General features: G+C 47.5%; 2 protein-coding genes across 2 annotated transcripts; one reads left to right on the forward strand and one right to left on the reverse strand.

Moving 5' to 3' along the window:
- The first annotated feature begins 366 nt into the window (after nucleotides 1–366).
- On the forward strand, nucleotides 367–17,180 carry DRC3 (dynein regulatory complex subunit 3). Its single transcript, XM_015643404.3, has 13 exons — nucleotides 367–445; nucleotides 1,272–1,445; nucleotides 2,845–2,961; nucleotides 4,272–4,438; nucleotides 5,014–5,160; nucleotides 6,349–6,468; nucleotides 7,495–7,607; nucleotides 8,898–9,072; nucleotides 12,097–12,228; nucleotides 13,474–13,544; nucleotides 14,277–14,400; nucleotides 15,742–15,873; nucleotides 16,035–17,180. Exons 2-13 carry the CDS (start codon nucleotides 1,289–1,291, stop codon nucleotides 16,146–16,148), a joined length of 1,569 nt encoding a protein of 522 aa, XP_015498890.1. The 5' UTR covers nucleotides 367–445; nucleotides 1,272–1,288; the 3' UTR covers nucleotides 16,149–17,180.
- On the reverse strand, nucleotides 17,167–23,032 carry ATPAF2 (ATP synthase mitochondrial F1 complex assembly factor 2). Its single transcript, XM_015643406.2, has 8 exons — nucleotides 22,818–23,032; nucleotides 21,469–21,513; nucleotides 20,989–21,134; nucleotides 20,470–20,567; nucleotides 19,501–19,581; nucleotides 19,267–19,379; nucleotides 18,369–18,484; nucleotides 17,167–17,771 (listed from the first exon to the last, which is right to left on the reverse strand). Exons 1-8 carry the CDS (start codon nucleotides 22,960–22,962, stop codon nucleotides 17,634–17,636), a joined length of 882 nt encoding a protein of 293 aa, XP_015498892.1. The 5' UTR covers nucleotides 22,963–23,032; the 3' UTR covers nucleotides 17,167–17,633.
- Between the last annotated feature and the right edge of the window lie 21 nt (nucleotides 23,033–23,053).

Genomic DNA, 23,053 nt, shown 5'->3' on the forward strand with positions numbered 1-23,053 from the left:
CGATTGGGCAGCTGCTGGACGCGCTGCAAACCCATTGGTTAAAGGGCGTGTCCATCACTGTCAAGCGAAGGGCCCGCCCCCGCGGTAGTCCCGGCCGTTTCACCGCCCTCCCTTTGATGGACAGCGGGGACACCGAGACTGCCATTCCCTATTGGGCAAAGGCCGAAATGCTCTGTAAAATTACTGGATAAAGTTAACATAAATCATCCGAGCCCTCTCCGCCCCGAGGGCACGGTCCCGACGCTGATTGGCTGACACGGATTTCTCGCGCTCTGATTGGTAGCTACCCTCCCCACCCACTCCACGCCCATTGGCTGCTGGGATGGTCACGTGCCACCCTTAGCAACGCATCCGGGCTTCCTTAACGACGGGCGCTGAGGCGCCGGTGGGAAAAGGAAAGGGGGGAGCGGGAAACGGGAACGAAACCGACCCAGAGGATCTGAGGGTGAGAGGCCTGATGGGCCGGGATCTGGGCCTCGGTGGGTGCTGGGAGAGGGAGGCGGCGGCCCCTTCCCACACACTGGGCAGGGATGGTTGGAACTGCCATTGGTCGAAGAAACGCTGGACAAGCGCATATTCCTGGGAGTGTTCAAGGCCAGGTTGGACATTGCAGGGGCTTGGAGCAGCCTGGGATAGTGGAAGATATCCCTGCTCATGGCAGAGGTGGAACAAGATGAGCTTGAAAGTCCCTCCTAACCCAAACCATTCTGTGATTGTAAAAAAAGAGAGAGAGGAAGGTCAAGGATGGATAAATCCAGAGCCAGGTGCTCCTCGCTCTGTAATGCACGCAGCCACAGAGAGGTTTGGTTTGTTAATGAGATGCCATAATGAGAACAGAACTCTCTAAACTTTGACATTTATCATTGCTGTCCAATGCAAAAATAAATCAGAACTTACTCTGTAATTACAAACATCTTACACAAGCAAAAGTTTGAAGATTCAAGTCCTTCACAGTGATTCACTAACTGCACAGTTCAGAAAAAGACAAATAGTCTCATTTGCCTCCAGGGCAACATTAGAGATATTTAAATTTCCGTGAGAAATTTATTCACTGAAAGGGTTGTCAATCATTGGAACAGGCTGACAAGAAAAGCTGTTGATTCCCCATCCCTGGAAGTGTCCAGTGCCAGGCTGGATGGGACTTGGAGGAACCTGAGATAGTGGAAGGTGTCCCTGCTCATGGCAGAGGATGGAATGAGACGATCTTTAAGATCATCTGGAAAGAGTAGCTAGGCAGTGATTTAATTTATTTTTGTTTTCCGTCCTTTAAGGCTGATTCCATCTCACAATGAGTCAGTTTCGCAGTGATATTGAGCCAAACATTATTGATGATGAAATGGTTCAGAAAGCCATTGAAGAGAGGAGTCCAGATAACCTTGGAGAGCTTGCCAGACAGGAGAGTGTTAAGCCTAAGGTTGTGACACAGCTACAACTTAGTTTTAAAAGTGAGTATCAGAAAATATACATATTTTGCCTCTTCTTTTGCTAGAAGGTAATAGAATAAGTGGGTAACTGGCAATTGAGCAATCATTATTAGCTTGGATTTATGATGTGAAAATTAATGTCTGGGCTTGGACTTTTGCTCATACTTGTACAAAGGAGCTTCATCAGAGGGAGCTGGGTGCTTTTGCTGATGGGTAACTTCAAAACTGCTTCACTTCCCACTCATATTGTCACTGCTGTTCTCATTTAACATTTATATTGTGGTGACACCTACAGGCCACAGGCCTGTTGAGCCCCTCTATACATGGCCAAATCCATCCCTGGGCAGGCTCTGCCATGGCTGGTGATTATGTGAGAGCTGTTTGGGAGATTATGGTGATTACAGTCCAATCTGATGGCGTTCTCTGGTCATCCATAGCATTGCCATGGCTTGCCTCTTACTGTCAAACCTGCTGTAAACTTGCACTCAAAAAAAATTAAAAAGAAGAACATTCGGCTTAATATTTGAGTATTTGGGGTGGGGGGGGGACAGTAATTTCACAGGCAAAATCTGTTGTTGATTATTCTTTGTGTGATCCAGTAAAATAATGTGTGTATGAGTTGATTTTTGTAGAAAATATTCCCTTGACCTGATCCTGCATAGATTTGTTTGCAAATACAAAATCCAGAACTGTGTGACTATTTTGTGTGTGCAATTCCTTGGTTTATGATACCCTCACTAAATAAGGATAGCAGCACAGCAGATGAAATCTTCTGGGAAGCCATTGCAGGGGAAAGAGAAATGGGAGTGAGAATGTTCTGTATTTCCTGTCACCTTGGTCCTGATACTTTGGTGTGATGACTAACGGCCTGCCCTTGTGATTCTGTTTTTGGAGGAAACTAAATGCAGGGATATTGATTAATTCTAAACTGCAGCCTTCACAGAAAGAGTAGACTCCAGCTTCCTCTCCTGTGATGAGAATCCTGGGAGCAGAAGAGTCATTTACAAAAGCAGGAGCTGGGCACTGCTAGACTGCAAATGCAGAGAAAAGCAGAGTCTCATCCCAAACCTCCTGCTTGGAGCTGGAGAGGAAAATGAAGGTCAAGGCCTCTTAGTAGTGGATTCATAAAGCCACTGGAGTGCAGGGCCATAGTCAGCATCCCCTGCACGCCTCGTTGGCCTCGCTGATGAGCAGCGTGTGCTGGCGCAGGACACTGAGGTTAAGTGGGCTGTTTCACTGAAATCTCATCCAGCCAGAGCACCTCTGAGCTCTCCAGGGCACTCATCACACGCTGAAAATCCTTTTGGAGGCAAGACTGGACGTGTTTTCCTTGTGTAAGGCAGTGTGTCTGCTAAAACGAAGCTGTCTCACATGGAAAGCAATTTTCTTTCTTTTTTTGTTTTTTTTCCTGTGGCTTTAGGCATCCTGCAGATTGATAATCTGTGGCCATTAGAGAACCTGACTAAACTGCAGCTGGACAACAACATCATTGAGAAGATAGAAGGTCTGCAGAGTCTGGTTCACCTTGTATGGCTTGGTGAGACACAGGCAGAGGAGGGTGGATGCCTTCACAGTTGCAAAGCAATCTGTGATAAACCACGATGTCACCTTACTTCTCAAACACGACTGATAGGAGCTTACCCTGGGAAGGCTGTCAGCTGTCTGTGTGTCTCCTTATTTGACTGTCAAATGTCAAAATGCCTGAGTATCAGAGTTGCAAAACAATCCTTCAAATATTTAAAAACTGGGTTTAATACATTTGGTGCGGCAGGAACAGGAAGCTGAGGTTTCGAGGTTGTTTCCAAGGTTTGTATTGTGTTTAGGGGTGACTTTCAGGAATATTTATGGGAACACCTCTGTGATAGAGAAGCCTGCATTGTGTTTTCAAAGCTGCTGCAGGCATTCCAGAGCCTGCAACCCACCATCTTTATCCCTATATCCTTAAGGGCTTGGTGTCATCGTTGTCCCAAGGAGTGCCCATCCTTGTAGCCCTCTGTGACTGCTTGCAGCTACACAGCTGCACAGCTTAGAGCATTCCCTGGAACTGCAGCCACGTTGCTGGCTGGAATTCTAAATATATCCTCAGCATGCAGGGCTTTCAGCTTGTAAGCATGTTGTGAAATGTCTAATGGGTTCCTCTGCCCAGTTGTCTGCAGTGTTCTGCTCCACAGATGACTGATGCACTTGTGAATCTGATCAGTGTAAGCAGAGTGTTTTGAAGCACACTCACATATTTTGTTTGCCCAAAGGCTGCAGTGGTTCAGCTGCTGCTACACAAGTGTCTCAGCTACCCAGGAGACCTCATAAACTGCTTTAGGACTCTTGGCTTGCCCTTAGTCATGGTGAGTGTTGGTGTTAGGAGAGATGTTCTGGCAGGGGAAGAGGACATTTCAGTAAGTGAAACAGCTGAAGCGAGCCTTTGCATGACTCCACGGACATGGAATTGCCATATCTTGGTCCTAGAGGAGTGAGCACAACTGTGCCATGGGTGTGGCAGGACAGAGTGCAAGAAACAAGAGAGTGTCAGATTTATCACAGAAATTCCCCTCTAAGGGCATTTCCCCACCTCTTGTTTTGTGTTTCCCCATGAGGCAGAAGTCCCTTTCAGGCTGTGTATGTGGACTCTGCATGGACTAACTTCAGGTTTTCCTCTCATTCAGAAGTTTCACAGACAATTACAAGGAGGAGATGGAAATGAAGGATGATTTAATGCTGAGCCTTTCCTGTGGGATACAGACCACCCCTGAGAAAAATCTGTGCATAAACTCCTACATCCAGAGCTAAGGGGCGGAATCAGGGTGTTCTGCAAGAAATGATTTAATGTTTGATTTCTAAATTCTTCCCCAGACCTGTCCTTCAACAATATTGAAGTAATTGAGGGTCTGGATACTCTTGTCAAGCTGCAGGACCTCAGTCTCTACAGTAACAGAATATCTAAAATTGAGCACATGGACACATTGCAAGAGCTGCAGATTTTCTCCATAGGGAAGAATAACCTGACCATTCTGGAAGATGTGAGTGTTCCCTGGCTTTGCAAATATTCCCTGTTGAAGGATCAGCTATTCTAAAACTGGCATTTGCCATCGTGTCCAAGCCCCTCCTTAGGTGATAAAATTCTCCTTAGGATTTCTAAGTAGTCTGAGCTATGGTTTTGGTCCTCTGGTGTTAAGTGCTTACTGCAGTAATTTTTCTTTTAGGTTATTGAATCCTGGGGGCCCAGTTCTGTGACTGCTCTCAGCCATGGCAAAATTCCTATTGTCTCCCATGAAAGCTAGAAAAGGCATAAGTGGCTATATGAGAAAATTTATTTATTTTATAGGATTTATTTGGGGTTCTTTTGAGGGCATCTTACTAATTTAGGACATGTGATTTGTACACCCCATCTGCCTTCTCTCTCCACCCATTGTCTAGATATTCCTAACATGAATTTAAGTATTTCCTTTCCCCAAACCATTAAAAACTCATAATTGACTGTCGTGTGAATTTGGCAGCGGAGCAGAATACATACTCAACTGTAATAAAAGCAATAAATTCCAAGGCTGAGTTTCCCCAGCTCTGGGAAATACAGAGCTCTTTCCCTTTGGCACAGGTTGTCTATCTCAGGAGGTTAAAAAACTTACGGACACTGAACCTCAGTGGGAACCCTTTCTGCAGCCAGGAGCACTACACACTGTTTGTTGTTGCTCATCTTCCAAGCCTGGTGTACTTGGACTTCAAGCTCGTGAGAGACTCCACGGTGAGATTTCTGTATTCCCTGCTTGGGAAATCAGGCAGCAGCATCTTACAGAGCCTTTGCTTTGTTGGTGTGCCAGCAGTATTCCAGCACTGGGGGCAGGTTCCCTGCAGAAATCAGGCTCACAGAAACACACAGTGTTTATTCTGCTTCCACATAACAGCTGTGAACCTGTAGGCCAAATTCTGTCAAATCTGACAGAGAGGTAGAGGTGTCAGAGCATGATGTCTTCACAGATTTTGTGAAAATCAGCAGCTGTGTGTGGGAGAGGGGCCTGGTTCGTGTTGCCACAGAGAGGCTGCAGTGTGAGTGCAAGTCTTCTTAGAGAATCTCAGAGGAAATCAGTCTTGAGACGTGGATCCAGGGGGAAGGAGCCTTGGTGGTCCTGCTGCTCACAGAGTGATTTGTTTCTGTAGTAAACTGACAATCCAGGCAAGCAGGTGCCTGGATGCACTTCCCACTTTTGATTTCTGAGAACAAGACACTTCATCCTCACCAGTAACCTGTGGAACTGCTTTATCATCTCAGGGATCAAAGGAACAAAGATGGGGTTTTTTTGTTCAGGGATTTTTTATTTTTTTTTAGTAACCAAAGAACATGATTAATTGTAAACTTGCTTGGCACAGAGCAGGAGCTGTATTTGGAATGTACATTGCTCATACCACAGGGCTGGAAGGGCTTTCCAGGTCATGGAATGCAGTCTCTGCTCATCAGGGACGTCAGAGAATTGCATACTTAAATTTGTCAAGCTTCAGTTTCAAGCTAATGAGGTTCTTGCCCCTGGTACTACCTTGCCATCCACTCCTCCAAAGAGCCTTCTCCACCCTAGAAAATGTATTAACCTCGCTGACTGATCAAATTTGAGCTCAAATTCTAGAAGTCAAAATAGAACTTACTGCTAAAAGAGGAAAAAAACCCCAACAACTCTAAAGATGAGAAAATGGAGAGAGAAAAGCTCCCTGGGACTGAATTATCTCAGATGCACTGAATGCAGAAACAGAGCAATATGCCAGCAAAAAATGGGATGAGGATTAGATTAGAAACTTTATAAGCAGTTTAATAAAAAGCCCATGAGGAAATGGAGATGCAGATGCTGCTCTGGTGGCTGTTCTAGAAGATCAGTTGCTTATGCCCAGCCTTGTTGAGCAATGTTTGATAATCTAATACAGATATTTTATTTCTATTTCTCAGAGAGAAACTGCAGCTTTAAAGTATCAAGATCTTACTAAGCCACTGGAACAAGAGGAGGCTCATGTCCTTGCTCTGCAGGAGGTAGAAGAGGCAAAGCAGAAAGAGCTGGAGTACCACCAGGTAAGTTTTTTTTTGGCTGGTTGTGTATTGGCTCAGGACAAAGAAGCACAACACATATTGACTTGTCTTTTCCCTGCTTGAAGATCCCTCTGTGATCTCTGAATCCTATCTTTTGGATGGAAACAGGAACTGCTGTGGAATACACATGATGTGGGGGAACATAATTCTTTGGGCTGAACAATGAAACTACAGATAGAGACCCTGCAAAGCTAAATAGTAAATCATACCCAGGGAGCTTATCAGCCTGACGTGAGATTAAGAAAATTACAGGTCTGAGTGAACTGTTAACATTTTCATGGGTTTTTTTTTCCCCACACTAAGTTAAGCTTTTCATTAGTTTTATGGTTAAACTCTCCAGGACTTTCAGAGATCACTGTAGTCCTGTGACCAGACTGAAAACAAGACCAGGTGGAATGCTTTCAGCTGTTGCCTGCCTCTGTATTCCAGACCTCTAGAAGGTCACAGTGGCTTAATTTTAGTGTTTAGTGCCAGGGAGGATGCCTGCAGCTCTTCCTTTTGTCCCTCCCCAAGGTTCACCACCTCCTTATCTAAAAGGCTAAATAGCTTTGCCATAAGTGTTTGCATGTGGCAATGTCTTACACTGGCAACTGGCACAGGTTGCCCAGAGAAGCTGTGGCTGCCCCATCCTGAAGTGTTCCAGGTCAGATTGGATGGGGTTTGGAGCAACCTGGGAGAGTGGAAAGTGTCTCTGCCCATGGCAGGGGGTGTGACTGCATGATCTTTAATGTCCCTTCCAACCCAAACCATTTTATGATTCTGTGATCTGATAGGAGATAAAACAGTGGTTTCTATCCTTAGGCTACAGGATTGTAGCAGCAAAGCCCCTGGGATGGGTTTCACTCCAGTTGCAAGGTGCTCTCATGGCTCGGTTGGTGTTCCTGCTTTGTTCATGTTCTGCACCAATGTTCTGCTGCTGCTGAGGTGCTTATAGAAGAGACACATCCTGAGGACTGGCAGCAGGCTGGCATCTTTATTTTACTTATTTTGCTCTGTTTCTCTTCAAAGACAGCCTTTGTGGAGTACCTGAATGGATCACTCCTGTTTGACAGTCTGTATGCAGAGGACACAGAAACTGCCAAACTGGCTTGCCTCCCTGGAGTGGAGGACCTGCTGCAGGCATATCCTTCCTGGGTTTGGAATACCTACAGCTAAAAGGTAATGCCTTGAGTTAAGAAGGAAGTGCATCCACAGGGACTCTTCATCTGTTGCTTTTGTCCAGAGCTGAAAGCTACATTGATCTAAGATCTGAGACAGTCTGTGTTCAATTTTGGAATGGTACCAAAAATTACACTACAAGGCTGTGAGACCACTGACAGCTTTAAGGCTTGATATCTTGTGAAATATGAGGGCTCCAAACAAATGGTTTATATTACTGGCAAGCTGGCCAGCCCAGCTTGAAACATCCCATTTGTAAAACCACTCGTTTCTATCCCCAACAGGTCATGAGATCCCAGCGTTTTAAATTCTCACCGTTGTAATTACCATATTCCTTTTCCTTCCCTTGAATCAAACACAATTTCAGTAGCCTCCTTTTCTGACCCTTCAAGAATCAAGACTTTGTACTTTCTTTAAGTCTGGAATCCACTTAAAGTTTAAAATGAGCTGGAAGATAAATCTCTGTCAGTTAGATTGTAAGAGCACAGTCGCTAAAATCATGTTGAAATTGAAGTGGTAGGAGATAGGAACAGACTAATCAGAACGATACAAGTCGCATATCTCACAACCTGCCAGAACTGGCAACGTGAAGTTTCCAGGCCAGCACATTTTTCTGATCATTGCTCCTACACAGGGGAGCAGAAAGCAGACACTTTTTTTTCTTTTTTCTTTTCTCATTCAGATTAATAGAGTATTGTCAAGGCCAGTAACTTGACCTTCCTTAAAATTGCATTACACTGTTGGGGAAAAATGCATCACAGCTTAACTACAATAGACTCCAGAAACAATTCCATTGCCAAGATAATAGCAGAAGAAAAATTGACATTATTTTTGTGATGCTACCAAGTCAGTAGTTTATCCTGTGCTCTGGCTGTGGGCTCCAAAGCTGTATTTATTAACTACACAGGCACTGTATTCACACTTGTGAAGACAGATAGGGTTGTAGGCTTCCTTCTGCTGCTGTGTCAGAAGAGTCAGACAAGTGAATGTATTTTCTCCTCTTGCTCAAGGCCTTTTTCCCCCATCAAGTTGCCACAGTTTTCTCCATACCCTTAAGGCAGCAAAATCCTGTGCATAAAATGTGAATGGGTGACCCAGTCCTGCCCCAGACAGAATATTTGGCAGCTCCCAGCAAGAAGCACAGAGTTTACATAAAAGTAGCTCGTAGCTCTTGTTGCTCAGATTTGCAGAGGCAGAGGGAACATAACGTGTTGCTCCACTGAACAAGCAAAAAGCCTTGACTCTGCTGTCACATACAAGAAGGAGTTTGTCTTAGTTTCTGAGAACCTGTATAACTATGGACTGGAAGAGTATGAAAAACGAGAAGCTGCAGTCTCTAAGTTCTACAAAAGACTCCATGAAATTCTGGCAGTCAACCAGCAAGAAAGCAAGAGAATAATCTCAGGCTTTGAGAGTCGGAACCAAAGGGTAATTCTATACTTTTGTTTGTTCAATACATGATTTCTCAGCTTTTAATTATGCTGAAAATAGGGATAACTCCATTTAAATTAGGAAAATTGTTCTGGATTGACAATGTTATAATGGAAATCAATACTTAATAGCAGAATCACAGGGTGTTTGGGGGTGGAAGGGATCCCTGGAAGTCATCTGGTTCTGGTCAAGGAGGACCACCCACAGCAGGCTTCCCAGGACTTTGAATATCTCCAAGGATGGAGACTCCACAGCCTCTCTGGGAAACTTCTTCCAGTGCTCTGTCATGAATATTTTTTTTTTAATTTATGCAAAGAAAATTGTTTAATTAACTAATATAATGTCATTGACATAATGTGAAAAGTTTTTTAATACTTTATGCTGGGAAAAAATGGGGATTGAAATTTCTACCCTTTGGGCAAACTACAACCAGCTAACACAGCCTTTATCTATACTGGAAATTCAGTGTAGAACAAAACTAATGTGTCATAATGTTATCTTCTATAAAGGTAAAAGTCCTTCAAGGGTTTACAGAAAAATGGGGATGAACAGGGTGGAGTTTTTTTACTTATTTTTTTCCCACCCAGAAAAGTCACCAAAATTTAAGAAAATAGAAATGCTCAAACTTCCTTTTCGTTTAAACATTTTTTTATAAGGTTGATTTTTAAGATAGAAAGATAGATAGATAGATAGATAGATAGATAGATAGATAGATAGATAGATAGATAGATAGATGTTTACTGCTACTCCCCTTCTTTTTGAATCCTCCAATAGCTCTTCCTTCATTGAAAAACCAGGAAGAAAAGGAAAGAAATTGCAGGGTATTCAGTTTATTTTCAAGTAATTTTCTGCTTCAGTTCATTTTCTCAACAACACCTCAAAGAACTATAACCAAAAAATTAGAGAAAGTCATTTTAGTGTATTTCTAGTCCTTTAGAGCAGAAACTCTCTCTTTTCATTCTGCTCAACTACAGCCACCCATTGTGGCTGCTCAGGGCGTAGCTTCTAGCTGGATCCCTTTCTAACCATGTATAATAGATGGATCATGATTTTGTTTCCACAGGAGAAAAAAAAAAATAAATAAAAAAGGGAGGGGTAAAGCGTGGTAACACTGTCAGCTGAGAGAGCAAGTCCCTGACAAGTGACACCAGCAGAGTCACGAGCGCTGGCTCCTGCTGGAAACCAGGTCACTTTTATTTCAGTGCCTGTCACAGGCTGATGGCTGCTGAGTCACTCTGCTCCCAGGGCCTTGAACCTTGCTGACTCATGCTGGAAATCTGCATCCAGCAGCTCTAGGAGCTGGCAGCACTGCCAGAGTCACCCAAGAGCAGAATGGTGTGGGTTGGAAAGGACCTTAAAGATCGTCTCGTTTTCACCAGAAGTTTGATATCAATATTCAGTTAGCTTGAGCTTGCATTCTCTCTATATCTTCCATAAAAAAACCCTAAACCAGCAAAACAAACCCTGCAAAACCTACAAAAACAAGGAAACAACAACAAAACCCAAAGAAACACAGCTGAGTCCAGATTTTATCCCTTCACCTCTGTCTGACCTACAGGCTCAGCTATGGATTGGGCTGCAAGGGGTGACAAGGGGGAAGGGCCTTAAGCTGAAGGAGAGGAGGCTTAGATGGGATATTAGGAAGAACTTAGATTAAATATTAGGAACAAATCCTTCCCTGTGAGGATGGGAAGGCCCTGGCACAGATTCCCACAGAAGCTGTGGCTGTCCATCCCTAGAAGTGTCCAAGGCCAGGTTGGACAGGGCATGGAGCCACCTGGGATAGAGGAAGGTGTCCCTGCCCATGGCAGGGGATGTGACAGGATGATCATTAAGTTTTTTCTCAACCCAAACCATTCTGGGATTCTGTGGTTCTCTATAAACAGGACACGGGGATTAGCGTGCCAGTTTTCATATAAATGTTAGCGGAGTTGGAATCAAAACCAAACACAGTGTTTTAACATCATTTCCCCATCATTTAAAACTGTTGGAGGAGTTCAAAAGGCACAGAGGTCCCAGCAGACTGCAGTCTGTGAGCTGTTCTTAGGGCTGTTTGTCTGTCTGTAATCCTTTCATGTAAACTTGGGTAACCTGTGAAATCACTGCGCTCTCTGAAGTTGGTTACGGAGGATTAAAGGCCTTGAACTTTGAAGTTATTGCTCCCAGAGGTGCAGCTTGAGTGGCTCTGGAGCCTTTTGAGCCTCCTAGCTTGTTTACATTAGAGAAGAAGACACCTTGCTCTCCCCTTCCCCCTTTTAACACTGCAAAGTTTGGGTAATCCACCCCATTTCCAGACACAAGCCTTAACAGGGGTTTTTAACAGAATCCTTTATTTCACCCCATTCCATTCCCTCTCAGGAGAAGTGGATTAGACATAATCAAACATATATATTTTTCCTCCTTTTTTAAACAGTTGATTGTTAACTGATTTTAAACAGACTTGAAAATAATACATTCAACACAAGAGGATTTTTTTTTTTTTGATCCAAGAAAACATAAATCTTGCCTGATACAAAAGTGACGTCAATACATAATTCTGAAGGGCAATAAATCCTTGCTGTAAGAGGAAGCAGGCAATGATAGGTATTCCATATTCAGAATACTAAATCCTGACCCTACTGGAAGTCAGTCAAGATTCTCCTTGGCAGGAAGTGGATCAAAATTTAGACCTGTGTTTTTTTCTCTGAAGCAATTGTTAATTTCTTCTTCACAGCAATGTCATGAATTAAATATTAATCTTTTTTTTGCTTGAAATGAAGGGGAACCAAAACTGGAAGCACAGAAGGAGCAAAGTCTTCTGCTGAGTGGAGGATGAGGAAAGAGTTTTCCCAATCCCCCTGCAGTAGCAAACCTCAGCACTGTTGAGTACCTAGTATGTAAATCTGGAGCCTTCCCTGAATCATCACATTTCATTCCAGCTAATCAGCAGCAGGAACTTTTCTCACACATGTAACAAGTTAATTAAATTGTGATGGAGTGCTGAACACAAACTCTAAGTAATTCATGCATCTCTGTGTTTAGAGGCTGGATGAGCTTTATCAGGCTGGGAATGGTGATATTGCTGAGTCTAAACGAGCCCAGGGCAAGGAGGACATCCATCAGCTGTGGGATGCACTCATGACCTTGGAAGCGCTGGTATCCAACGACCTGGAGGTGAGATCCAAGCTCCCACCTGGGAGACCTCACAGTCAGAATGTTGGGGAGTCACTTTTCTGTCACTGCAGCCCCATGCAGCAGCTTGCTCACAAAGAGGGGAGCACAGCACTTGACTCAGGGAAATGTTCTGTCCCTGTTTTATTCTTTCTCCGCTCCAAGTTGATGAGGGTGAGAGCAGGCCCTGGCTGTGGATACCTTACAGCAGATTTCTGTTTCTCAGAGCAGAACACAGTATGTCCATCACGTCTATCCAAGCTGGTTTCCCACACTTTAGAGACAGGGAGGTTGTGCAATCACTTTATAGGTCTGCACAAGTTGCTGCATAGCATGGGGTATGCATTTGGAATTCTAGAGGTGTTATTCTTTGAAGCTGATCTTTGCTATAAGATTACACACATTCCTGCTTGGCTTGCTGCATTTGCTTGCATAATAGCTGCCTTTTCCTCCCCAGACTTTTCCTCAAAAACTAGGGCAGGGCTGCTGATGTGCATCTTCATCGAAGGAAAAAACCCAAAGTAATCTGTTTAAAAATGAGCAGGCAGGAGCTGTGGCCTGTGTGCAGCAGTTTACTTTTGTGAGCATGGATGGCAGAAAGCAGCAGCTCAAAATGGATCCTCACTGCATCAGCATTGAGCCTTTTTAGTGTTTTCTGAGCTGGCTCTCACCTATCTGCAGTCACTGATGTGATGAGCAGAAACATTTCTCCCTGTGTGCCCTGCTGGATTTGCAGGATTCAGGTACCAAGACATTTTAGTGCAACACTTCCCAGGTTCTCCATCAGCCATTTCTGAGAGAGGGAGCAGGCAGCAGCAATTTTAATTTCTGAGGACTAAAGCAAAAGCTGCAGTAAAGCCCAGGCAGGGGTTGTGCTTCTGACAAGAGGCTCTCCATACAGACAAGGACAAGGAGGCTGCAGCATGGCAGGGTAGGGAATACAGCCCTCTCCAGGGATTGCTTAGGAGAGGATAACAAAGGATGCCCTGGCTTACTCCACACACTGGGTAAAAGTAGTGTTCCCTCCAATAAACTGGTTCTGATTTTCTGTCCCTGAAGAAAGGAAGAAAATGTTGCAGCACTTTGAAAACACTTTAAATGCTCAAGGGAGTTCAGTTTCTGACTGTGCTAGTAACAGCAGTGAGCCCAAATTACAATAAATTGTAGATTCCTCCTAGACTCCCTGACTCCATGCTATGTTTATGCAAGTTTTCATTGTGATATTTCCTCTTTTTCCCCTCTGTTAAGGAACTGCTACAGGATTTTAAAAGAAGCATTGATGTCATAGCATCAACATTCACTGAAAATATTCAAGGGATATATCCTTTTTCACAGTATGGTAACCTGGACCTCCCAGTCATGTGCCTACAGCTCATCTCTAAGTCCAAAACTGAGCTACCAGTATAAAAACTTTATTTTTTTTTATTTTAATCAACAGAAAATATCTTTTCCCAGCTTTGAGGAACTGTCATTTAAGGTGCCCAGCTTCTTTATGTGAAGACTTTGGAGAGCACAGGAAGATCAAAATTCTCTGTGCTGAAAGTCTGTAGGATTTAGGCAGCTTTCACCCTGTTGGGAATCTTCCTTCTCCATGCAGAGAAGACAAACCACAGGAAAGATCTGCTTAGACTGTTTCCTAGGCACATTCCTGCCATTGCAGTCAATGACTTATCTCCAATTCTGTTGAATATTCTCTAAATGGTGTTCATTTTTGTATTTTTGATGAGTACTGAAAAAAAGTTATATGAGAATACTGAAGTACTTGACTGTCAGGTCATGCTCCTTTAAATCTAGGAATCTGATGGCCTGGTGCAAATAATTGCACTGCATTCAGAGCTTAGCTTTTACCTGCAGGCCTCTTCCAATTTCCCTGGCAAACCCAGGTCCCCTCTCAATCCTCTGTCATATTTGGCAGTAAGGATGAAAATCTGTGTAATTAAGAATTGAAAGTGTGTATCCTGATATCCTGACACCACAGCAGCTTCTGGGAGGTCATTTAATCCCCAGAGATGAGTGGTGTGGTCAGTTTTTTCCTTAACCGTGTTCTCTACGTTTAGCCGGTGCCGGGACCTGGAAAATGAACACCATGAAAAGCTGGTGGAGCTTATCATCAGCACCAAGGAGAAATTGGACATGGATGAGCTTGAAGAGGATTTTCCAGATGATGCTCGAATGGTGAGGGCACCAAAACAATTCATCTCTGTGAGGGAGTAGGCACGAAAACGAGGCCATAGCCTCTTCTCTGAAGGGACAGGATTTCCAGGAGGCTCAGTGCTGCCAGAGCCATACCTGAACCACAGCATAACCTCCTTCCTAGGGGATCCAGCTGCTTGGCTGAACTGTGGTGCCTCCAAACATCTCCACTGACTAGGACAGGGAATAACTGCACTGCAGGTTTCCCTGGGCACTGCTGGAGCTGGTGGCAGCAGCCCAGGAGAGGTGCTGAGGAAATCTCTCTCCTGCCTCCAGCACAACTCACTGCTCTGGCTGATTTCCAGGCACTCAGGCAGCATCTTTGCTGCACTCCCTCACAGCTGGTTTTGTTCAGACTCTCCCTGCTCCCTCAGCAGAATCTCAACACTGCTCTGAATTTCTTGCACCGGGGCTCTGTTTGCCTCAGTGATTTCAAAATCCCTTCCTGGAGCTCCTGAGCCCATGAGCTGATCTGGAGGCAGGATATGACACTAAATAGAGCCTTCCACTGAGCCCTCAGTCTTGCTGTGCAAGCAAAGATCCCAGGAGCCTTTCCAAAAGCACAAACAGCTTTGCAGTGCTCCACTCAGCAATGCTGCTGCCCTTTTTGCCTCCATTATTCCTTCGTTTAGTGGCTAAATTACTTGAATTTGCATTAGCTGTGGTTTTGCTCTGTCCAGATTACCCCAGCCCCCTGTCACTCCAGGTAATCAAGAGCTGACAGACACAAACCAGACCCCTGAGCCCCCGGGGGAGCTGCTGCTTTATGGCCTGTGCAGATGGTGGCGGTTCCGCACCGCTGCCACGCACCCACTTTGCTTCACTGCCATCCATTCCCACAGAGAAGGGAATTCATTTGCCCAACAGCTGCACTTGGCTCCAGGAGAAGACTCATTATGGGTTAGCAAAGCCACCCTCTATTTAGAGCCACGAGGGAAGTCACTGCTTCCATTAGAGGCTGGGACTCTCCAAAAATGAAGATTTACAGCCAGCGCCAGCAGTGCAGGAATCCCTTCCAAGTGTGATTTTCCATTTCCAGGCATGCTGGAGCACATACAGCCTTTCTTCAACACCAGCTGCACAGCAGCGCTGCTTGCACTGAGCTCCCCGTTCCAGCACGTGGGGCCAAGGCTGCTGCCTCTAGCTCTCCACCTGTACTAGGGATAATGCCCCATTACACCGTAGCAAAGCCAAGGGTAAAGCCTTGGATTCATCCTGATGAGCAGGGATTTGCCAGAGAGTGTTTCTCCCTCTGGGCATTGCTGTGCTGCTCGTTCATTGTGTGCTCACCCCCTCCTCTCATCCGGTCACGTTACTTCCCAGCTCCTCGTGGATGAAAACACCATTGTCAACGCCATGAACGTGTCCCACACCATCCGCCTGCGGAAGATTGATAAGAGAGAGAGCGACATGCTCTGCAACATCTACCAGTGGCAGATCTCAGTGACAGAGAAGGTAAGAGACCCTCACACTCAGGGGGACGGGGCACAGGCAGGTCTGGCCCTAGTGGCAGGGACACTGTGAGGAGAGACACCCCTGGACCTTTGTTGGAGCCCTCTGTGCTCCAGGGACCTTGACACGCCTGCAGATTCACTGCTTGGTTTCCATCTGTCCAGGCTTTCCAAACAGAGAACGACAGAAACCGTTCCTGTATCCAAAAAATCATTTGCTTCATCAACTCTCTGCAGAAGGAGCTGGATAACACAGGGATCCTGAAGCCTGCAGAATAGGGCTGGGCAGCTGCCTCAGCTGGGGCACACAGGACAGCCCCCAGCAGGAACAGCTGTGCCCAAGCTGCCTGGGACATTTCAGACCCAATGCATATTTCTTCCATCCTACCATAAACTGCAAATGAAAGCTACTTCTTGACTCTGGAAAAGCATCCAAAGCCCTGTCTCTTCCATCACATTGGCACAAAGCCCGTGCAGACAACTCAGACCTGGTCACAAGGGGTTATGGATCAGCTCTGAGCTGATTGAACCAAATCATCGCAGCATATCATGCCTGAAAGCTTCGGTACCTGCGAGCCCAGTGGCAGGAACCCGTGAGCCGCTGGCACGAGGCAGCAGCTCAGGAGAGGAGCGCTCTCCATCAAACCACCCCCGAGATAACAGCAGGTTTCCAGCTCAGCAAGCACAAGGCTGGCGGGGGCTCCGTATGCCTGGGAGCCTCATCTTCTCACCCCTTCTCGCAATCGGCTTGCTGCAGCGTGAGCAGAGCAGCCCCCAGCCAGCAGGAAGGGAAATCAATGGTTCCACGGGAGCTCACGCGCCGCCGCTCGCGACAGCCAAGCGAGGAGTCATTAATTCCCCTCCTTGCTCTGTGACAGCCGCTGCCACCTCGCTTGTGGGCAGCTTCTGAGGAACGGCGCTGGCCGGGCCGGCGCTGCTCCAGGCAGGCAGCAAGGAGAAGGTGGGAAGGTTAAACGAGAGGGTGGCTGTGTGTGCACACCAGGGACACAGCAGGTCTCAGAAAACCCCGTGGCTGGTGCTGCCTGTCAAACACAGATTCAGCTCATCATGCTCTGTGCTTCTAAAGATGGCTGGAGCCCACATTTTACCTCTCTTGCTCCAGGACTACACAGTCGTCTCCTTGCTACCTCCTCAGCTGCATGGAGTGGTTCACACCGTAGTTATTGTGTGTGCTCTGGTCTGATTTTTAATACCTGGAGCCATCCCAGCACCTGCCCACAACCTGGCAGCTCAGGACCCAGCCCACAGTTTGGTGACTAAAACAAAGACACACAGCTTTTGGTACCTCACAGGGGCGAGTCTTTAATGGAACACAGAGACCCTGGTGTTACAGACAGGCACGCCGAGGGATGAACAACAGATGCAGTAGAGTCTGTTTTCAGATTTCCATAACAAGTGTGTGTCAGGAGCTGGCAGCTATGAAGACATGTGGCATATGCTGGGTATGTCTGTGCCGTGCCCTGCCCAGGAAGCTGTTTCTTCTGTGGGAGCTCCTCTGATGAGTTACAGACACCAGGAAAGGACAGAGCTGCTGGCTTGGGAATTCAGAGGAAACTCACCTTGACCTTTCCTCCTGGTGTGCTGCACTGCAGCAGGCAATAAAGTGAAGAGTTGCCCACAAAACCACAGCACATGAAGCTGATCCCAGAAAAAGTGGAATGGCAGGAAGGTGGCTACCATCCCACTGCATCAGGCCAGCAATTCCCAGCTGGACATTTTCTTTCTGTGCCCTGCCCAGCTGTCTCAGTCCTGCAACAGCTTGTGTTTTATAGTTGAGCTCTCTGAGCAGAGGTGAACAAAGAGAGTCCCAGCTGCCGTGCGAGCACGCAGCTCACACAGGTCGTAGTCGTGGGCCCACTCCACATTGCCCCAGCGCCGAATCTGAAGGAGAAACATGGATTATACTCAAAGCACCTCAGCAACTCTCAGCTTCCCTTCTCATGTTTGTGAAGCATAGGTAACCCCCCCCCAGAAGCTGAGATGATCCTCGACTGCTGAGGCAGGGATATCTTGAGATGAGGATGTGATTCATCTGTACTGGGGTCTGAGGCAAAGCCTCTTCATGGGAGGATGAAAAGATTCCCAACTTCAGCCACTTTTGGGACACAAGGAGCTTCACACCAGGCTAATTTCCAGCAAGCTTGATATCTTGGTGTCTACCAAAGCCTCCAGGCTGGATAACCCTCAGCAAGAGAAGCCAGCCACAACTTTGCACTTCAGATTAGAGAGGGAGAAAAGCAGCCATCTGGGCTCTGTGAAAAGCAACTGGCAGCCCTGGGAGCACTCTGGGCTGGTGTGCCTGTGGTGTTGCTCTGCAGCAGCACGCTCTGAACGCTCTCAGACAGGGAGACTGGTGGAGTGGAACGTCTCCTGCTATAGCAGGCACTTCCCCTGCCAGTTATTTGTGGTGGGGGATGCATTTGTCATGCTGAGATTATTGCTATTTGAATTATAGGGCTGTTTTGTAACATAATTTACCTGGTATTCTTCCTCCAGGCGAGACAGAAGCACAGCTTTCTCTACTGTAATGTGCCTGTCAATCAGGCTCATGGACAGAATCAGCGATTTCAGCTGGGTGATTACAAATTCTATACCTGAAAGGGAATAACCCAAACCAAACAAGATTCATGGCTGTTTTCTGCAGCATTACAGCAGCATCTTCACATGCTCTGAGGAGACAGGCAGGCTGTGGTACCCCCTCAGGGAGGGCCAGGGATCCTCCCACCTGCACCTGGGCACTCAGATCCGTGGTTAACAGCAGGCACAGAGCACTGTGCTGGCCCTGCCACCGCAGTGACAAAGGCCATGCCCTGCACACCACCTCCTTTTATTCTGCCATAACCCTTCCCTGTGCAAAGGGAAGGGATATCTATCCAGGCTTGAGCATTCTGTGTCTTTTGTGGGTTTCAGTGCCTGCTGCTCATTCAGATCTGCAGCAAAGCAAACCTCCCTTCATTTCTTTATCTTTCAGTGTCATTCAGATGATTCAGGCAAGATTAAGTGGGATATAAGGATGAAAAAGTGAGCACAGTGCACAGTGTGGGCACTTTGGAATACTAAGCCTGATTTCTTTTCCTGGTAACAACAAAGCTAGGGATTAAATCATTAGAAGGTTTGGCATTAAAGAAGTTATTTGTGCTAAGGTGGAGCAAGCAGCTCATGGGACAGCACAGTCAGATCCTGAACACCACTGGCACTGAAGAGAATCCCTGCCTGTGACAAAAGCAGGTCAGGGCTTGGCCTGCAGATTTAAAACATAAACCTCCACACTTGGAGCAGAAGAAAAGCATTACAGTAACTCTCCTGCCCTGTGGAGAGGAATCACCTCCTCGCTGGCCCAGCCTGAGCACAGAGCTCCCAGCCCAGCCCCGCTCACCTTGCAGGGCCCACATGTTGTAGGATGCCAGATGGCTGACAAAGGTTTCCTTGGTGCTGGCTGGAATGTTTGGCCCCAGGATGCTGGTTGAGGAGCCAATTGTCACATTGTACCTGGAATGATCACCCAAACCCTTAGCAAAGCCCAGGGGAAAGGCTCAGGGAGCTTGTGGCCAGAGCTCCTGGGCTCAGCAGGGCAGGGCTTAAAGCAGCCAGGAACCCTTTGAGCTCTCACCTTTTCTCAGCCCAGGTGACCACGGGATCCCATTCATTCTTCTGTAGTTCTGCCAAGGCTGGAGGCTCCTCCACACGATAGCTGGGACATTATGGAACAAAACCATGCTGGATGGTCACTCCCAGGCTGGGACATACCTCTGGGAAGGACACTGATCCCACCAGACCCACAGCAAGTGAACAGGGACCTGCTGTCACCCAGGCAGCAGTGACAGTGAACAATCCCCCAGCTCCTCCCCAAATTCAGTGGTTTTTTTTGTTATTCCAGGAAGGACAATTCTGTCTTACTACAAACCACAGCAGTGAACCAGCCAACTGAAAACTGCAGGAAGCCCCAAGCCACAGGCTGAAGTGAGGTTTAGCAGTTAGGGGAGGGCACAAACCCCACTGCAACTCTCTGTGGGATCACTCCTGTTTCTCCTTGCCCAGTGGCTCAGCTCAGCATTCCCTGACCCCTAGACTGACCAAAGCCACACGGGCAGAGGGGAGAATTCTGTTCCTCTCTCTCCATAGGAACTGTGCAGCTGCCAGTGGAGGCTGGGACAGGAGCCTGGGCATGAACAGGCTTGATCCTACATCTCATGGGAACTTTAAGGAATGAAGGGTATTTTGGGACTGGTACAAGTAGTCTGAGCTATCTGTAGTGGCACAGCAATACCAGAGATTGACTGACAGATTCCCACAGGCGATTCAAAGATGTTTTCTTTTCTTCAAGATGCTCATTTCCTGCTACTCTCACCCCTGCCCAGCATGGAGGTGCCCAAAACAGAGTTCACCAAATCCAATGCTCCCTCTTTGGGTGCACACACTCCAACCAGGTTTGTACGTGCAGCACTGATCTAAATTAATTCAAACCCACAGGCAAAAACCAGCACAGATCAGAGCCATGCCATGACTGGGTGAGAGCAGATGTCATCCCTCACTTTACCCAACTCTCTTTCCAAAATCCAGCTGGGCCCCCATCTCATACCAGACTGTGTCTGTCTCCAGGAACTTCACAGCTGCTCGGATCAGCTGTGTTTTGTTTCTCTGCGTGGGATTGTCCAGCGCCGTGTTGCACAGAGTGGTCTGGGGATAAAGGCAGTTGAAACTGCTGTTATTCCAGGCTTGAAAAAGCAGCAGCTTCCATGGTACAATACCAAGAAGAAGCAGAGGGATTCGTGGCAGACGAACTGCTGCAGGGGATCAGGGCCACAAAATGGCTCATGTAATAGGTATCTTCTGAAACCTTTCAGAATCCCTGGGAACAGCCCATTAAGCAGCAGGGAAGAAGGGCCATGGACTTCTCCAGAGCTCACTGTTTCCTCCTGCCCATCACTATTCCTAATAACACTGTCCAGCCCCTTCTCAAGTTCCCCCAGTGACACTGATTCCCTCTAGACAGTCCAGCCCAAGAAAACCCTAACTTTCTGCACATTGGAAGCAGGACAACCTGCTGCCTCCTCATTCTGCATTTGGAGGTCTCAGCATTGCACTCTGCTGTGCTCACCAGGTGCATTGTGTAGAACTTGATGGTGTCTTTCTGGGAATCCCACTCTGTTGCCACTGCAATGGCCAAAGCCTCGCTGGGGACAGTGAAGAGCTTGGCCTGGGGCGTTTTCAGCTTTCGGTGGTCCAGGTTTATTTCAAAGCCTCCTGGGGAATCAGAGTAGAAATCCTGGGGAATCAAAGAGGAGCAGGCACTAAGGAACAACAGACAACCCCTCAGAGGGAGCACATTCAGAGCTGGAGCTGACAGGAGCAAGGGACCAGGAATACTCAGGTTTCCCACCATCACTTGGACACACTTGGTCTTGGAAGCTGCTTTCCACCATGCAGCTTTGCTGTAGATGAGAAGGAGGCACAGCAGCTGGTGGCAGACATGCCACTGACACAGCCTGGGCTGCAGGTGCCACAATGACGTGGTGTGGGGTGATGACACCTCTCCCAGGGATCAGCCCCTCCATCCCATCCTGGCAGCCGTACTCACCTTCCCCCTGTGAGATGCTCACGTTCTGGTAGAACCTCTTCCTCTCTGGGGACAAAAACAGAGGGCAAAGAGAACATTCAGAGGGCAAACAGAGAGTGTTCAGCTCTTTCCCCTGCTCCCCATCACAGCTCAGAACAGACAGAGCTTTGGTGCTGTCAAGGTGAGCTGGCCAAAAAACTCCAGCCCTTCATCCACCGTTTCCAAGCTGTGAGCTCCAGTGAGCTACACTCAGCGGGGAAGCACCAGGAAAGTGGTGACAACCAGAATGCTGCTGTGCACAGCCAGGGAGCAAACAGAACCACCTGCAGCCCTGCCAGGCTGGGGGGCTCAGCTGCCTCAGAGTGTGGTAGGGCTGGTTTCCCAGGCACCACCACTCCTCAGCAGTTTTGTTTCAGGGTCAACCTTTCCAGATTCTACAACTACAGTCACACTGGACAAATTTATCCCTGAAAGACATTCCTCCCTGCAGCCCAAACATTCCAGTCCAGCTCAGAAATATACCTGCCCCACCAACAAGGTGAGCCTGAGGAAATGTCAGGTCTCATTTTAAGAGCAGCATCCTTTGCTACCAGCACTCCTACACGCACTCCTAACACGTGAGAGCAGGATTACACACGTTCCACAGGCTCACATCCCTCCCACAAGGCAGGCAGAACCCACGAGCCATTCCCTTGACAACAGCAACCAGGTTGTAAATCCCAAACCCATAAATCTGTCTCGTGAAGGGCACAGCAAGCAGGTCAGGCTCCAGGTCTGCTATTCCAGGCTATAAAAAGCACATTCCCGCTGGGGAAATGGAAGGATTTGCTCAGGCTCGGAGATCTGTGAGTTTCGGGGCCTCAGAAAGTGCTTCAGGCACAGTTCTAAAAACAGATTAAAGTGTGTGTACCCCAGAGGAGCCCCGAGGCTCATCAGTGGCTCCCAAAACCTTGCCGTGAGTCACCGCGACTCTGCAGCCTCACCTCTGACAAAATGAGATTAATTTCACTGTTCTCAAAACCACATAATTCCAGCAAAGTCTTTGGGCGGGATGGGTGGACCACAACACACCTGAACCCCCCCCCACCCCCATCCGAGTCCCATTCCCTCAAAATCCCTAAAACATAACAAAACACAGAAAACGAGCGTAACAAAGTGGTTCAGTGAAGGCTCGGCCATGCTGCCAGTGAACCCTGCCCGCTCCAAACACACATTAATGCCGGGGAAAGGGCGCTCAGCGGCCGTGGGGAGCGCAGTCCCCGCGAGGCCGTGCCGACCCCAGCCCTGCCCTGCGTGACCCCGGGGTGAGGGTCCCCAGGGCAGGACCCCCCTCCCCAAACGGGGCTGGAGCCTCTCCGGTGCTCCCTCACCTGCCGGTGGGGCATAGGCCCGGCGCCCGCATGGCCCCACCGGGCCGCTCCGAGCAGCTGCAGGAGGCGGTCGGGGAAGCCGAGCGGGCGGAGAGTGGGCCCACCACAGCCGGCGACAGCCGCGCCACATCGCGACAGACGACATAGCAACCTCGTCCCGACCGCGCTCAGCGCCGCTCGCTGGGCGCCGCCATCTTGCCGCCGGCCGCAACCAATCCGCGCCGCCTGCATAAAAA

This window comes from Parus major, chromosome 14 (assembly GCF_001522545.3).
Source record: "Parus major isolate Abel chromosome 14, Parus_major1.1, whole genome shotgun sequence".
NCBI classification, from domain to species: domain Eukaryota; kingdom Metazoa; phylum Chordata; class Aves; order Passeriformes; family Paridae; genus Parus; species Parus major.